The sequence below is a fragment of the Anopheles maculipalpis genome, chromosome 3RL (assembly GCF_943734695.1).
Source record: "Anopheles maculipalpis chromosome 3RL, idAnoMacuDA_375_x, whole genome shotgun sequence".
In the NCBI taxonomy this organism is placed as follows: domain Eukaryota; kingdom Metazoa; phylum Arthropoda; class Insecta; order Diptera; family Culicidae; genus Anopheles; species Anopheles maculipalpis.
The window spans coordinates 34,974,926-34,992,860 of record NC_064872.1 but is presented as its reverse complement, the minus strand read 5'-3'; the positions used below and the strand labels follow the sequence as shown (position 1 = coordinate 34,992,860).

Below are 17,935 nucleotides of genomic sequence, written 5' to 3'. Positions count from 1 at the left end.
TGAGCTCAAAATATCTTTCTGCATTTTCAAATCCTCAGACAGGTTGTAAAAATTTGGGGGAAAATAGCTTCCAAAAAAAAAAGAAGGAAAATCTTTTCAAATGCCGTGTGTAAAGGTATTCTGCTGTCGTCTTGTCCAATGCCTAGGTACGGGAGGGTTATGGAAATAAAAATTTCGCCTTGTTGCCTTGTTACCAATTTACAACAACCTTTCGGGTGCTGGTTTTGCCATGCGGTAAATAACACGCCAGCAGGTGGCGTGTGGTTGGCCATTTGTGGGGATCAGTACGTGAATACAACGCGCATTTCGGGTTGCATATTTGAGGGAAGCTGCTGCTTTACTTTCCTCATTTGATGGCATTTCAGTTTTTTTTTTACTACCGAAGAAATTGTTTGTTGGTGTGTTACATTCGTCATTACCAGCTTTTCAGTTTCGAAATTCCAAGCGTCATATGTACAGTCGTTCGTCTGCTGCACAGACCTTTCAACAGATCAATTGTCTGTTGCTGGTTCGTAGAAAGTAAAATTGGTTTGAAAAACAGAAATCGAAATCAAGCTTCCTGTTCCTGCGCTGGTGTGTTGCTCGTTGTGACGCGGACCCAAAGCCGTCACTGACATTGCCCGTGGCGGCACAGTGTGAATGAGTTCATCCCTTGTTTTATGCACACGTTCTTCTTTCTCTCTGTGCCCGGCGAACATCATCCTGTCGAGACAGATGGTCCACGAATCATCGCTACCAGGGGCAGAACATGTGATATGGACGCATATGTTCCGCCAGTTCCACCTGTCCTTGGTCAGACAGACACGGGGTACGCAGGACTCGGGATCGACATATCCTAGAGTCTGTCTTTTTGTTCGTACAAACTAGCTTCGGTTCGCTGTGGAAGTAGCGTTGTGCGGGTTGAAGCTTTTAAAGCGGCATACGTGACTTCCTGCAAATGGACAATAGCGTGTGCAGATGCTTTTTTTGTTGTCAGGAACGAAGATGTGAAGCATAGGGAAGGATTTAATTCATGTTGGAGTGATGGTAATATTATGACGATCGAAAGGCATTAGCGCTTTTATTGGTCGACTGTGAAATTGAAATTTGATAACTTTTTTTCTTTGTTGTAATCTTTTTTCGTCTCATTTGAATTTTTCAAGATTTTTTTTTTTTGTTTGCTTGGAAGATGTGGATCACATATAGGGAAAAATGATTCAGAATTGATTATTTTAAACTTTTTACTCATTTTTATAATATTTTCATCTTTCAAATAACTGTTTACATATTTAAAATTCGTAGATTTTTGGTCTGTATTTTGGAAAATAATTGTAGCTTAAAATTTCAACCAAAGATAGTATTGAATATAGTATTGAAAATGATAAAACATATGAAATTATAAAAAAATAATTGTACAATAAAATCTGCTATGCTTTTGCGTCCAATCTTGATATCCCAAAAGGCTCTTAGTTTCTTCGGCACAAAAAGAACTATCCAACTATTATTACAAAGGGTCTGGAATTCTAATGATATCTCCAATCATATGGATAAGAATTTTCCTCAACCACCTTAAGCACCGTCAATTTTTATGTAATATCTCCGCATTTACAGCTGACTTCTTTCGATCGGACACTAATCGTATTTTCGCTTTTCCTCTTCTTTGGATCATTCATTTCAGGGCGATCAAATCATTCCAGAAGCTGCTGTACGTCTGTCCCGACTTTGTGCGTGCCAATGAAGTACACCTGCGGCTTGGGCTTATGCTCAAGGTGAATGGAGATTACGAGCAATCGCTAAAGCACCTGCAGCTAGCACTGAACGATTCGTCCACTTGTACCCTAGGACAGCTTGACAGTAAGTAAATGCTTCTCAGCACTTCAGCACACTTAAGAAGGACATGTGTACAGTCTTTTTCCGCGTTTTCCGTTTCTGTTTTGTTGATATAAAGTTGTAGCATTAAATAAAGATAAGAACAATTCGAAAATAATGTAGGACAAATTTCGTAAATTACTGTGTTAAAGTCATATTGAATCGATTTACACCTCTGTCGGTGAATGGGAAATTGATACGCCGTAATGTATGCAATCTTAATGATCATAAGCAAAGTTAATGAAGAAGATATAGCGTGGATGTGGTCTTTACTGCTTACAATTTATCAGATAGAGCATTTTTTTCTGGTGAGAAGAGAGAAATTAATAAAACGTGTAAGGAAGTGAGGATGAATGAGACATCATAAACCCGTTAGGTGGTCGTAATTTCACTGACATGAATTCCCATGAGTCCCTTCGAGCGTGATCTTTCTCGAGCTTCTGCTGTGGTGTCTCTCAGGATGTCGCAACCACCTGTGTATGTGTGTCTTCACACACTGCTCCGGACGATGTTCGTACGACGAGTAAAATGCCGTTTTGTCGTATGTTCGCTCCAGAGCACACTGTCATCAACTGTCAGCTGATAGAATGAGAATGTGTGTGATGCCGCAGGGCAAAACAAACGGTGAATGCGTATCCCTGCTGCGAGAAAGAGTTTTTCCTCCTGCTAATGAGGTGAAAAATGTGGTCCGAGTTATTGGAGAAGGAAAAAAGGAAAGGAATAACTGTGCGTACGATAACACATGGCGTGAAGGATCGACAGATAAATGCATCATCAATTCGCGAACGTGTAAATGGTTCTTTTCCACATGCGGACATGGTGGCGAATGTCTTGTGGCGTAGCGGCCCACACAGTGCAGCGGTGATGATAAATCGTTCCAAAACCTCTACCGTCGACAGGTGGTCTAACCGCAAACGCACAAAAGGATGATCGAATAGCTCTAGAGCACAAGAGCGAGTGTGGAATAAAGCCTCCAGTTTTTGGTCGGAGAAGGACCACAAAAACAATGAGACACACACATGGTGATGGTGGAAGTTTCTCGTTGGAACTTTTAAGGGTCTTACTTGTTGTTTGTTGGTGTTGCTGGGTCGTCTAGCTGTGGTTTTCGGTGGCAATTTGAAATCCCATTTGCAACAAAACATGGCACAATTCTGTGTAGCAGATGTATGTACTCTGTCGGCTAATATATCTTTTGCAAGAGTTTTGTACTTAGGTAGATAAAATGGAGGAAGTGTCTATTAGACATAATAATAAACAAATATTGTTTTACTGATAAAAAATATCTGCCAATGAAACGACGCTTCACCTCAAGACATGTGTAAGACATGTATGCTACCTTCGAATAAGGACCAATATACAATTTTCCATTTTCTATAAAATATGACCGAAATAAACTCGTGTACCTGTTACTCATAAACCCTCAGAGGATTCCTTTACATACACTCATGCGTTTAAGCCCCTAAAAATGCTTGACTCAACTCGAAGGTTGATGATGTTTATAAGAAGGATAGCTCCGAGACATCCATTTCTATCTGCGTTGAGACTTAAGATTAAACATCTTTTATGATCGAAAGCACTGGTAAAAATTGCAATTATTATTTTCCCCGTTTGACTTACATGAAGGAGTTCTGTTTTCTTTTAACTATAAAATACCAAACCAAACACACACACACACATCTACTTGTCTGAACACCACACACGGCTTTATAGGGTCCTGGTTTTTTCGTCCTGGAAATCTTTTCCCTTTACCTGTGAGGAGATGGACATCTCTCTCTTGCTCTCACTATATCCGAAGGTGATTTTGCCACGTGAAAGGAAAGCAGTGAAAAGGTGAATAGACGAGAGCCCTTTCTGTACCTACGGGGCTTACACAAGAAAACCAAACGAGGACCCTCCGGTGCTTTTTTCGGTTCGAATGCGCTGGATATATTCGACTAAATCATCAGCTGCCGCTACCTCGATATCCTTTCAAGCAAGAGGCTAAGAATTCGGTTACAGTTTATGATCGGAGAACCAGGACCCAGGATCTCTGTAAAGAAGGATATTCTTCGATTTCTTATGAATGTGTGTGTGTGTGGTGTTTGTAGAGGAATCCTCGCACCCGAAATCCTTCACACGGTGGCTTCAGTTTCACTCTGTCCGGTGCATAAGAAGGAAAGGTCCCGGAGAGGTCCTGTTGAGCTGGCGTGTGTGTTGTGCTCGGTCGGTTGATTGTTTGCCAGTGAGGACGAATTAGAATCGGCGTGGATGTGCTTTATCCTGGTAAAATTCAGAAAAGTATGTAATGTCCGACAAAATGTAACTGTAACTAAGTTTGTGATGTCTCCTTCCTATCGCTAATAAAGTACTCTTCCTGTCAGTAAAACACAATAATTTGGCGGAACAGGGAGGGTGGTGCCTGCCCCCTAGTGTTTAAAGTAAACTTTCTCACGAAACTGCGATAGAGTTCCCAACACCTTAGCTACCCTCCAGAACATGGCAAACGTGGTGCATGTTTCTCATGTCACTGAGTGTGTAGTTTGTGATGGGGGTTGGTGTAAATTTATTCGACCATTAAGCAGAGTGTTATTAATTAAAGCCTTTCGTGTGTGCGAATGCTTATTGCTCGTTACTCTGTGTACACATATATATGGCACGACCGCCAATATGCACGTGCGTGCAGTAGTGAAGTCGTCTTACCATTTGGATCATAATCTTATGCCTGTGAAGTGTGTTTTTTGTCTACGTTCATAAAGTATGTGAGCATTGCTGTTATATGACATGCATTCTAGCCCCTCGCACAACTAAAATGCAAGACACACTGGCCTAATGGGGACCGATTTGTAGTGCATACAAAATGGAGAGGGTGCCATAATTTAGTTGCGTTTTTCTGTACCGGAAATGCTATCCAAAACGGTGCTAAACGGATTATATGTTTTCATACTCTCTATGTAATCAACCAACCCTCCCCATGTTGGCGGAAATGGCCTGTAAAACGCACTACAAGAGGGAGGTAGAATTTGATGCCTTTTTGATTGGACATAAGCAAACTGGAATCGATTTTCCTCTGGATGTGTTGTGTGCACACACCTTGAACCGAATGACATCACCTGTTGCATTTCTTGCGTTTCTTGGTGTCGCGTTTGACCATGTGTTCCTGAAAGTAGTGAAGTCTCTAAGAAGATGTTTAAAGGTGGGTGTCCCTGATCAATAAAAATGAACTTTTTTTTTATCCAAAAGCCATCAACAAGTCTCGCGATGTGAGTTATAGCTGTTGGAACCGCGTGCCGTGCAGATGTAGTATCTGTGTGGTTTTTGCATGATGCATTCGTGTGTTTTGAGTTGAATGTCCGCTCCAGGATATTTGATCTCTTGATCTTGTGTTTAAGTTTACGACGCGTGCCGCCAGCACAATAAATTCGTGTGTGTGTGTGTGTGTGTGTTTCTTCTTCCTGGAAGTTATGTCTCGAATGCAATTTGCTAACGGCGACGCTCTTACCATTCTTTCCTCGTTGCTCATCCACAGTCCGCTTCCACATTGCCCATCTGTATGAGGTGCAGAACAAGTACAAGACAGCGAAGGAGGCATACGAGCGGCTACTGGCAAACAAGCAGCTGACGGCGTCACTGAAGGCCGACATCTACCGGCAGCTGGGATGGATGTACCACACCGTTGATCTGCTCGGTGACAAGGTACAACGAGAGCGGTACGCTATCCACTGTCTGCAGAAGTCGATCGAGGCGGAACCACGCTCCGGTCAGACACTCTACCTCCTGGGACGTTGCTTTGCCGGCATCAACAAGGTGCACGACGCGTTCATCGCCTACCGGAACTCGGTGGAGAAAAGCGAAGGCAACGCCGACACATGGTGCTCCATTGGGTGAGTTACTTATTGGGTGGGTTATTTTTTTAAAACTTTTTCACGTATGCTAATGTGCTTCGCATCATTACAGAGTACTCTACCAGCAGCAGAACCAGCCTATGGATGCACTGCAGGCCTACATATGTGCCGTGCAGTTAGATAAATCGCATTCAGCCGCCTGGACCAACCTAGGCATCCTGTACGAAAGCTGCAATCAGCCACGGGACGCGTACGCCTGCTTCCGTAACGCCACTATTAATCAGGACCAACAGAAGGATCGTACTGTGAGTGCGTGTGAGAAGTCAACGGTACCTGCCACCACTGCCACTGGTTCTACGAAAGCAAACGTTACGACCACAGGTCAGGGTACCACCACCACCACCGGTACTACGTCCGGAGCACCAACACCAAACTCATCCACAGCTGGTACTGCAGTCCAAACAAGCGGCAGCAATAGTGCTACCACCCCGACAGGAGGAGCCTCAGGTTCTCTGCTAACCGTACTGGGTGATCTAAATAGCAACAACAACGGCGCCAACAGTAGCAGATCGCAAAGCCTTACACAGCGTATCAAATTCCTGCAACAGCATCTCGGTAACGCTCCTATGCCGAGTATAACGTCCAAACGGCGGCAGTTACCGTCTATTGAGGAGGCCTGGAATCTGCCCATTTCCAATGAGATGAGTTCGCGACAGCAACAGACAGCGCAGGCACAGCAACGCCAGTTTCAGAAAGGATACGGACAGGTGAGTTTGATGTTGCTGTCTTAAATTTCATACAGGGTAATTTCTTTTGTGTTGACGAGAGTTTTCGATGCATTCAAAATCTTCAATATTGTTCAGTGCAACAACCGGTAGGTGGCGCGCGTGTAGATGAGGAGAAAGTTGGACATGTTCTAAAACGTATGTTCTAATAATAGTTTTTCATGACTACCCAACTGACAACTGGTCTAAAAAAATCGCCATAATTTTGGAAAAAACGCTCGAATCTAATCGAAACTGCTCGTTTCGTGCTCAAATCTGTCGAAAATATGAATGTCTGCGTGTGTAACGGTTTTTCAAGCAACCTATGATGACGTATCATCTTTGTTTAAATTTTCCAAGCCGCATGGTGTCTCGATGTAGCGGTAAGATTTAACTTTATTTCTACGTTTGGAATGGTTAATTTTTCTATTATTTCATATCAGTGAGCATTGTGTGTGAGAGCAAGTGATACCCTGTGATGTGAGTAAAGTGAAATTTGTTTCGTGAGGATTCGTGCATAAATTGGGACCGGCTTCATAATCCTAAGTGGTGACCGGCAGAGGGCATGATTCCCTTTCCCAAGAGGTTCCCTGTATGGCATCCCTATGGTGAAGATTCTCTCTCCAGCGAGGCCTTCCTGGACGATGAGACTCCACTTGTTCCCCGATGTACCCTGGTGCGTGAAGCATCCTTGGTCGGCGAGGCCCCTGGCGGTCGCCACCTCCGCCGGATGATGTTGCTTTAGATGGTGCAGGATGGTGAGCTATGATGTTGGATGATGCTGGACAGGAAGGTGCTATCCGAGGTACTGCTGAGCAAAACAGTTTATCGGTAGGTGAAGACCGGTATGCTTTTGGTCTGTTCACTAGCATTAAATGAACCCTTTTGCAGGAAATGCAGCCGTGCCGGGTGATGTTGCATAGGACGATGCTGAGTTGATGGTACAACTTTGATGGTTATGGTTTGATGGATGGTGCAGGATGGTGGGCTATGCTGTTGGGTGATGCTGAATGGGAAAGTGCTGCTGAAAGTTTAACGATAGGTGCAGGCCGGTACATTTTCTCGATGTTAACGACCATTGTTTTAACCCTTATTTTGCAGGAAATGCAACCATGCCTTGATGTTGTAGCTTCGGTTGATGCTGCTTTAAATGGTGCAGGATGGTGTGCTATGGTGTTGGGTGACGCTGAACGTTAAGGAACGGTTAAATCATCGAAAGGAATGGTTAAATCAAGGAATTCAAGGAACGGTCAGGAGGACCGTATGCGGGAAAAACGGCGTAGCGAGATGCTGAAAACGGGTAACCAGCGTCGGCTTGAAATGGGCCAACGGGGCGAGCGCAGGAAACAGGAAAAGGCAACGTTGAAAAGTCAGGCGGAAGAGTTGGACAATGCTCCCCTCAAGGTACACCGTGACCGGGAGGAGGAGATGAAAAAAGCGGAAGCGGTGAACAATCGTGACGAGGCGGAGGAAACGTTCCGAAAGTACGTTTCGAACCAGAATCAAATGCTCGATTTGTTTGAACTGCAGACTCGGATCGTGTTCGACCGGAACCGTGACGGTGCGGTAACGGAAGATGAGGCACGCGTATGTTATGTTGGCCGCGTATCAAACCATTTCTTATGATGGATTCCGGACTGTTCAAAGCACCGGGCGGAAACCATGAAGAGGAGGAGGTGGTTGAAGAAGCGGAACTACAATCGGAAGGGATGTACGATTTGGAGGGTAGCGAAACCAACGATCAAACCGGCCAAGACGGGCAGTACGGGGATGAGGAATATCAGCGATTCAACGCCCACGAGGAGGATCACGAGGCTCTGGACGAGCACGACGGAAGAAGATGAAGGCGACGATGTTGGCGAGGGAGAGATTGAAGAAGCGGCACGGGGAGCAGCCGCAAAACCGGCAGTCGAGTATGATCCCGTCACGCAGGATCTGATTAAGATCCGATCAGCGCAACCAGTACATGGAGGCCGATCGGTGCTGCTGAGCTAGAAAGTTTAACGGTAGGTGCAGGCCAGTATGCTTTTTGGATGTTGACATTGCATTGCATTGAATTAACCATTTCTTTCTTTGAAACAACGATGCCGGATAGTCCTGATGCTTGTGAAGTATTCGGTGCATTTATTTTTTGCGGCCCTACAATCGTTCTATCAACTATACCAACTCCTGCAGCAACGATGCCGGATTGTTTTGACCTGGCGACCGGTGACGCTATCCTCTTGATGCTGATCTGCGACAGCCTGGCCTTCAGGGCAAGCGATGTATCATTGCTGGATGCCGATGCTTGCTCGGAAGCTTCTGTTTTGAGTGGCGTTGCCTGAAATATTTTTCCTTTACGGAAGTTCGGGTAAGATAAAATTTAACTTCTAATACGTACAAAAAGCTTTTAAACAACTTACCGTTTTGTTTTCCGTTTGCAGGAATATTGCCTCAACGTGCTCTAGTGGTTATTTTTTTGAATAAAAAAATGTATGAACACCGTGTGTTTGTTTTGTTTTTGTTTTGATTTGTGCCGTCATTAGCCGTTGGCTTTTGACGGCTTTGGTTTGACAGCAAGAAACGAGAAAAACTGCATGATAAAAGGCTTTTCGACTGGTATAATCTTACTTAAACCGAGGCGGTTTAAGGAAGGTTTAAGAATCCTGTTTAAGGAAGAAACCGCTCGAAATCGATAAAAAGTAGCTATAAAATGTCAATAGGGTATGGTAAGAAATTCGGTTGAATATTTGAATATGAATTTGAATGAATTGAATGAAAAATAATATCCAAAATTAATATTAGTTTTACGATAGCAAAAATACGATATGAAGCTGACAGAAACGATAACGTGCAGCACAATTCCAAAATTGTGCTGTACAGTCAGTTTTTCGAACTCGAACGCTTGCTTTTCACTTTGTTTCACTTTGATTCGAACTCACCTTCGGGTCCACTTCGGGCTCGGGTCGTCGTAGCTCGGGTGGCGCTGAATTGGGTTCAGCGCGGTCTCGCACTGTCTTTTTGGTTTTGACCGCATTCGTGCCGGTCATGTGTGTAGTGCACTCCGTGTTGCAAGTGCATTAATTTAATCGAAATAGTTTCAAAAAAGCTTGCATTTAGTAATTTTTTCGTTTCGCTGTCATTAAAATCAGTTACGGAACAGTTTTTTTTGTGATATTACTATTTGAAACGTAGTGAAAACCGCTCGTCCACGAACCACCCCCTACGCGTGGTCTGTGTGACCATGCGGTTTCCACGAGGCTTAAAGTGAGGTTAGGGCGCATGCAGGGCAAAAGGTAAGGTTCAACGAACTCTCGCTCTCGTCTCGCCGGTATTTGACCTTGAGAGCGGACAAGTTTCGGTGCGAGAGAGATTGCCAAAAAATCGTATTGCGCCGGTATGTACGCTCTCGCCGGCTTGTTCGGGGTCAACGTACGCATTTCAAGGTGACGAACAGCGCCACACTTTATCGATCGATTGAAGCGTGTGCCATGGTCACTCCAAGATGCAAAATTAACCGGGCATCGGTCCCGGAGTCATGTTTTCGCTAACATCACCTTTTAATTCCATATGGGTGGAGCTTGATAGTAACAGTGACTACACAGCATCATAACCTCAATAAGGTTGCTCTTACTCTCGTGATTTAAATGTATGTTTGTTTAACCGTTTTAATCGCTTTGTTTCGTGTACAATAATTTCAGGGCGCCCAATATCACCCGGGACAGCAGCAGGTGGGCAGCAACAATGGTCTTCCGAACAAACGCTTCAAGCAGGAAGATGGTCGGCCTGGTGCGGCAGCTGGCGTTGGAGGTACGGTGGCAGGCCAACCGGTGCCACAGTTCTTCCTTAACCAGCAGCAGCTGCTCCAGCTGCAATACCTTCAGAACCAGAGTAACTTGACCAGCCAGCAGCAAGCGATGCTCCAATCGCTCACCAATCAGTACCGGTTGATGCAACAACACCAACTGCGCCTTCAGCAGCAGCAACGGAATCAACAGCTGCAACAGCAGCAGCCTTCCTTCCCGGTAGGGCAACAGCAACCACAAGCTGCCGGTGCAGGAGGAGGAGGAGGGCTGGTGGTGGCTGCGGGGAACAAAACGCCGCAGTCCGGGATCGTTCCCCAGACGGCTACTGGGTTCGTGAACGATGGTCACTTTTCGCCAGCCACCGGGCAATCACAGCAGACCGCTGGTATGCCGTACAAGTCGGCGGGAGGCACGTACGCACCGTCCGGGTTTCCTGTTCCAAGCAGTCAGCCTTCCGGTGGGTTCACGCAAATTACCTCCACCTCGAATCATCAGTCCGATATAGGTAAGTTTGGGGGGAATGGACGACAGGTCGATGGAGAAGAGATGCCAACGTTCTCGTTGTGGGGAATCCGCGAGTAGTATATTACCCCGCTCCTTATAAATGTTTGGTAGAATGTCCTCGATCTAAATGAGAGATCTTTCATGATACGATTTATGGAAGGTCTTTTGACTGATTCGTACAGATTTCCAAAATTTCTAAATTACTTTAAACTGTATAAAATTCAAACCACTCGATTAGGGTTAAAAACCACCCGACCATTATATGGCCGATATGATCTTTTGGAAGTCATTAAGCCAAGAAGAAGCCAGTAGAAGAATAAAGAAAAACACTAACCTTCATTTTCGTATCATCCTTTCCTTCAGACATACAAGCTATACTGGACGATAAGGCGATGTTCGCAGAATCGTTACTCAAACAGCTTAGCTCCACCACGACGGACAACAAAGATCTAAGTACGGCGGAATCCACCAGCACCACTGCTGCAATGGCGTCGAACAGCAGCAGCAGTACGAAATCCCCTCCGATAAAAGCGGAAGCAACCTCCACGACAACAGTTCCCGGTGGTGCAGCCGCCGTCGCAAGCGTCAAACGGCAGCTTCTCAAACAGCAGCCGGACCACATCAAACTGGAACCGGTGGTAAAGATTGAGAAACTACCCTCGCCCTCATCGATCATGGATGGATTCGCTGGTACGGTTGGTAGTGATTTTAAGATCTCAATGTCGTCGAAAGACATACAGCAGCTGGTACGAAGGCAACGCAATGCCGGAGAGCTGAAAGATGTACCGGCCGTGTGCTCCGTCCTGGCAGCGGATGCACCACCACCATGCCCACCGGACTGTCCACCGACACGGTTAACGCGAGAACAGTTGCAACCTCCGACGCCCTCCGTGTTTCTCGAGAACAAGAAAGACGCCTTCAGTCCACAGCTGCAAGAGTTCTGCCTAAAGCATCCGATTGCCGTTGTGCGGCAATTGGGCGCAGCGCTTAAGCTTGATCTCGGGCTGTTTTCGACCAAGACGCTGGTGGAGGCTAATCCCGACCATACGGTGGAGGTACGAACGCAAGTACACCAATCGCCGGATGAGAACTGGGATGGTAACAAGAATTCGAAGGTGTGGGCCTGCATCTCGCACCGATCGCACACAACGATCGCGAAGTACGCACAGTACCAAGCGTCTAGCTTTTCGGACAAGATTAAGGTGAGTTGTGCTTGAGGGGGGAAAAAAACTCTTAATTTATGCAGCGCGTAACAGAAACAATAGGTCAACCAAAAACATTAATATCGGAAATCAAAATAAACGAAATTTTACATAGAAACTCAAATAGTTGCACGCCAGGGTTCACTGAACATAAATAAATGTTAAAATTTAATTTTTCATTGGCCGGGAGCCGGTTTACTAGTTGCATTGTTTTACCAAATTTTAAAACGATTATTTTTATATAAAATAACGGATTTTCGCAAGTGATCGTTGTGTGATTGTGACATTTGAAGCTTATTTTCAATCCAGTAAAAAAAATGTAATAGTGCGCGTAAACAATGCATGGAAGTTGAGTAAACTTACTTTTTAATTCTCTATAACATTGCAGAATATCACTTTTATCTATCTCTTTCATAGGAACTATTATAGGAATTCTAATAAACTAGTGACCCTATTGTTCTGCTACGCTCTGTATTAAATATAATGTTATTTCAGAAATTCGAATAAACGAAAAACATATAAATATATGATGTTAAGAAAATATAACTTTCGTTCTTCTAGACTAATCACTGAAGAAAACTTTTTCATTTTCTCTGATCTTATTTGTTCTCTTCGTAAATGGAAGATCAAAGATTTGCTTATTTAAAAGTTATTTAAAATCCAATCCTTTTTTTAATTTCTCTCATTAGGAGGAGCGTGATAAACTGGCTGGCATCTTGACCGCTTCCACCAACTCCGATTCCGACTCGAAGGACTCCATTTCGAACAGCAGCAGCGCATGTGGTACAGCTGGAACCGGTGGTGGCGGCGGCGGCGGTGGTGGAAATAGTTCCGCTACCGGAAATGGCAAACGGAAGAAGTGCAAAAACGGTAACAAAATGTTACGCTTCGGCACAAACGTCGATCTTTCGGATGAGCGTAAGTGGAAGGCACAGTTGCAGGAGTTGCAAAAGTTGCCACCGTTTGCGCGCGTCGTTTCGGCCGCCAATATGCTGTCGCACGTCGGTCACATGATATTGGGCATGAATACGGTGCAGCTGTATATGAAGGTGCCGGGAAGCCGGACGCCTGGTCATCAGGAGAATAATAATTTCTGCTCGATCAATATAAACATTGGACCGGGCGATTGCGAATGGTTTGCGACGCCCGATTCGTACTGGGGTGGCATTCAGGCGTTGTGCGAGAAGAACAACATCAACTATCTGCATGGTTCGTGGTGGCCGGCACTGGAGGATCTGTACGCGGAGAATATCCCGGTGTATCGGTTCACGCAGCGGCCGGGTGATTTGGTGTGGGTTAATGCTGGGTAAGTTTCTTCGACGATCGAAAAGCAAACGACGATCGTTCAAGCAAATCTAATCGTTCTGTATTTTTCCCTTGCTTCTCTTGGTAGATGCGTGCACTGGGTGCAAGCCATCGGGTGGTGTAATAATATTGCGTGGAACGTGGGTCCACTGACGGCGCGACAGTATCAGCTAGCCGTGGAGCGGTACGAGTGGAACAAGCTCGAAAGTTACAAGAGCATCGTACCGATGGTTCACCTGAGTTGGAATCTCGCCCGTAACATCAAGGTGTCCGATACGAAGCTGTTCGAATCGATCAAGTAAGTGGTTCTTCTACATCTATGGTCTAAACATTTCATGCTTTTCTCTGATGATATAACAAATAAAATATAACTTTCGTTCTTCTGAACTAAAGTGTAGAGAAATTGTTATAACTGATATTTGTAACTGCAAAGTGCATCAATTAGTTGCATCGCATATCGAAAAAGGTGTATTACATTTAAATTTCTTTCTTGTGTCTATCCCTAATGCAGAACCTGCCTCATGCAAACGATGAAACATTGTATGCAGGTGTTGGAGTACGTAAAATCACTCAACATAGAAGTTCGGTTTCATGGCCGTGGTAAAAATGAAGCTTCACACTACTGCGGGCAATGTGAGGTAAGATTATGAATACAAATCGTTAACATTGTAATGGAAAGTGCGGCAGGAAAAATGCAAAAACGATATTGACTTGCATTATGTGAAAACTGATTTTTTATCAGAGAAATTTTTTTAGCCAAATTATAGCTCGAAATAGCTCGAAAAGCTTCCTCGTAAGGGCGAAGAACTATCTCGCGAGGGCCTAGAATTTGAAGAATGCAAAGAGTAACCTCGTGAGGGTGAAGCCGGGTAAACTAAAGAGATGATGTAGACGACGGGGTTTTTTCCTACTAGTGAAATATATTTTGAATTTTAGTTCGGAACTACTTTTTTGGAAAAAAAGCGTTCAATCATTAAAGAAGACATGCCAAGCCGTCAAAATAGAATTAATAATTTTTCATTTTAGCCGCTAAGGTACACATAGGGAAAACTTTGCATACCGACCGACCGTAATCCAGCCGAGCATTCAGCCATCGTTTAACGTTATGATTTCTAAGACACTTACATTTTCATTGATTTGTTCCTGCTTCACCCAGTGTTTATATGCATCACTATCGAAATTGTCACGTCCCAGGAGAAACAAACTGGTTTTGGAATGTCACCGGGAAGTACAACTTCATCTGATGCTAAAGCAAAACTTCTTTGCTTTCATAGGCGTTACTGTTCCTATCGTTTTAATAATCGTAGGAAAAGTGGCAAGAAAGCCAAACATTTACTTTTGAACCAATTTGCTAGGAAAAGTCTTTTGTAATGTGACAATTATGTAACTTTTTTTTTCAAATTTCTTACTTTCACAGGTTGAAGTGTTCAATGTGCTGTTCATTCGCGAGCAGGAAAAGCGTCATATCGTGCACTGTATGGGGTGCGCGCGTAAGCAATCGCCCGGTCTGCAAGGTTTCGTGTGTCTCGAAGAGTACACGCTGGACGAGCTGATGCAGGTGTACGATGCGTTTGTGTTGCACACACCAGCTCCACCACTGCCACCAATTTCTGCTGCGCCCGCAGTACCAGTTCCTGCACAATCTCCGCAACATCCCGCATCGTCTCCGGCCGGCTCGAATGCCGGTGGTTCGCAAATAAATGTAAGCTCTTCAACTGCCAGTTCTACTACTGCCGCCGCATCGTGTTCATCGTCGTCTGCAACGGCTGGCGGCGGCGGCACCAACAGTGGATCGGTGCCGGTGTCTTCGGCGGCTTCGTAAGCGATCCATCACTCACCTTTTCACACACTCGCCCCTCATTACCTATCATCCCAAACCGCGAGAGGAACTCGGACAACTTTCGGCCCCACCAAATCCATATGCAACACAAGGTTGTACTCGCTCGTCTGCCATAGGCAACGTCCGTCTAAGGTGAGGCTACGAGCGAGTGCACTTGTAGCGCGAATTGTAACATTGTTTTATTCGGTAAGTTTAGTTTTAATTTAGTTGAAATGTACGCAAATTGTGTATCCCCTGCATATATATTATATATAAAGCGAAAGAATGGTTTTGTGAAAAGAGTATATATAGAATTCAGAAATAGGAATAATAAGAAGATTTTTTAGGTTAGAAACCTCCGTTAAAACAAGAAAAAAAGAGCGATCGTGTTATAGACGAGGAAACAACCCCACACATTATGTGGAGACACTACCGAAAGGTAGCCAACATTGAATGCTAATAGCGAGTAAAAGGAAGGCAGAGAATGCGTTGTGTATATCTACAGGGTTAGATTTTTCTGTTGTTTGATTTTCGAACCTCTAAAAGACTTTTTTAAATATTGAATTGCAAATTTTAGTACGCGCTGTTTGTGTGCGATTGCCCGCAAATAAAATGCGTGTCATGCGTGGGGCAAAAATCGATTATGATATACGTGGTAAAATGAAACAAGAAAAATGAAGAAAAAGCAAAATACACTCATGAAAAATACGTTTTTTATATTATTAAAAAAGTGATTGTACATATTTTACGGAACGAAACAGTCGTGTATCCTCCCCCCTTCGTTCAAGTGAAAATATTCTGTCGAACGCAAGGAAAAAAATTGAAAAATCACGCCACGTGTGTTGTATGTCTTCTCTGTGTCGTCGGATTGGAATTGTGGCAATTTCTGATCCGCGATCGACCCGCAGCAATACAGTGGTTTAGTTGCAAGTTTTGTCCCCTTTGTATGGAGGTGGACAAGAAAAGTAGAAAACACTCACACGCACACATCCATGCAAACATTCATCATAGAAAGAAGGACAACTTTTTAGCCAAAATACCTGCATTGATATGGATATGGTCTTTGAATGTATATGTTTTATGTATGCTTAAGTTGATAATTATTTCAATTTAAAACGACTTTTGTCCCCCCACTCACACATCTAAATGGCGCAATATAAGTATATGTACAGGTACTTTCTTCTTCTAACGTTCATTCTTTTATAGAATGAGAAGGTTAGTTAGGGAAGCTCGTGTATGAGGATGTGTCGTATAGCGTCTAAGTAGCTAATTTATTTCATCTCAATTCTGTTGTATGTTCTGTGCATGTGCTTTGTCTGCGTAATAGCGAGGAAACAACGATTATATGATGGCAGAGAGATTTCATTAAAACTGCCATTTTATGTGTACTTTTAACCTGTTTTGTTGTGTTCCCTTGTGTAATGTTCTGTGAGGTTTGAAATCCTTGTTCATATAACTTGGATTGGGTTGTCGCCAGTTGGTGTAAGATCCTTTAGGATTTCATGATAGGAAGCTTTCATTGTTATCAGTTGCCTTCACGTGAAACGATGATTTTGGAAATGATTTGTCTTAAACCTGTGTTTTGTCTGTTAGTAAGCTTTCACCCCGCGTGTACTGTATGTTCTCTCAGTATGTTGTACAAAAGGAGGTAATAAATTGTTCCCATTTATGGAAGCGATAGTTTTTTTTTTTCTCGCGGCTATACTACCAAAGTGAAAACACCTCAAAGACGTACAGTGTAGAGTTTGTAAGACACAAAAAAAATTAAAATATTGTGTTATAGGAGAGGAACGCCTGAAGTTATGCAAAAAAATACACTACAAGATCATAAAAGCACACATTCAAACACACAATATTATTGTTTCGATCGAGAACTGAGCAGGAAACCAAATTATTGAAAGCCACGAGCAAAACAAAAAGAAATTAAACTCAGGAAACAAAACAACAAAAACTTGTTGATGGAACCGGTAAATAAGAAGGAGTTTTTTTGCGACCATATTTGCACACAACCAACCATTACCAACTTCTATTTAACCTTTACCACAGATAGAGATAGACGGGGGAAACTTAGAACTACTTTTTGCACATGCACCATGAAACACCTCCAACGACTCAAGCTTACCAATAGCGAACGAAGTAAATGAAGCGGCGGCGCGAAAGCCAGTGACGAAGCGAATGTGTTTTTTGGGACACACAGAAACGAGCACAGCAGCGAGTGCAACTAATAAGTTAACACATTTTTGATAACTAACTTATATAGAAGCAACAAAACGTCTGTAGCGAGTTTTTAGGCGTTACTACGAGTGGTTTTTGAGGGTGTATCACGAGGATAAGATATTTTCAAGATTCACACGATATTTTGGAAGTGGGAATATATGAAGCGCATATTCTATCCGGAGAGAAGGTTACGAAAGCGCAGAACAGACGAAATGTTTTGCGATACAACGGACCCCTTAGTGCCTAACGAATGTGTATGCGCTGATCCCCAGAGTAATGTTGAAATTGATTTATATCTTGGTTCCGTGCTTTTTTTTGTGTTGTGCGTTGAACCCTCTTTGGCCTTTTTTAAAGGTATCTCTTAGCTATGTGGACACTAATTAATTCCTTTTTTGAACAGTTACTGCTTTTCTCTCTCTCTCTCTCTCTCTCTCTCTCTCTCTCTCAAATCCCGTAAATGTATTATATATTAATGATAATGCGAAAGTGTTTCAGTTCAACCGTTTGTTAGAATTAAGTTAGGAATTTTTATTCACCATCACACGATGGCCGATGGTAGAAATCGTAGATGATCTCAACAAAACGGCACGGGAATACGAACAGAAAAAGAGGGACGCACAACCCTCTTGCACGGTGTTGGGGTGTTTCCGAACCGCCGTTTGTTTGACGC

At 43.7% G+C, this 17,935-nt stretch overlaps 3 protein-coding genes across 3 annotated transcripts in view; all 3 read left to right on the top strand.

Moving 5' to 3' along the window:
- The window catches only part of LOC126563810 (histone demethylase UTY), a 93,821-nt gene extending 78,770 nt beyond the window's left edge, over window positions 1-15,051 (top strand). Inside the window, exons 5-13 of the mRNA XM_050220559.1 lie at window positions 1,658-1,833; window positions 5,354-5,708; window positions 5,782-6,436; window positions 10,114-10,723; window positions 11,086-11,924; window positions 12,614-13,230; window positions 13,318-13,527; window positions 13,741-13,867; window positions 14,647-15,051. Coding sequence (XP_050076516.1) covers window positions 1,658-1,833; window positions 5,354-5,708; window positions 5,782-6,436; window positions 10,114-10,723; window positions 11,086-11,924; window positions 12,614-13,230; window positions 13,318-13,527; window positions 13,741-13,867; window positions 14,647-15,051 — 3,994 coding nt within the window. The remainder of the gene's footprint in view (window positions 1-1,657; window positions 1,834-5,353; window positions 5,709-5,781; window positions 6,437-10,113; window positions 10,724-11,085; window positions 11,925-12,613; window positions 13,231-13,317; window positions 13,528-13,740; window positions 13,868-14,646) is intronic.
- The window catches only part of LOC126564894 (immunoglobulin-binding protein 1), a 526,173-nt gene that overhangs the window by 55,977 nt on the left and 452,261 nt on the right, over window positions 1-17,935 (top strand). The gene's annotated exons all lie outside the window — the stretch shown is intronic.
- LOC126564281 (actin-binding protein WASF2) overlaps window positions 1-17,935 on the top strand; it is a 501,777-nt gene that overhangs the window by 206,809 nt on the left and 277,033 nt on the right. The window lies entirely within an intron of this gene.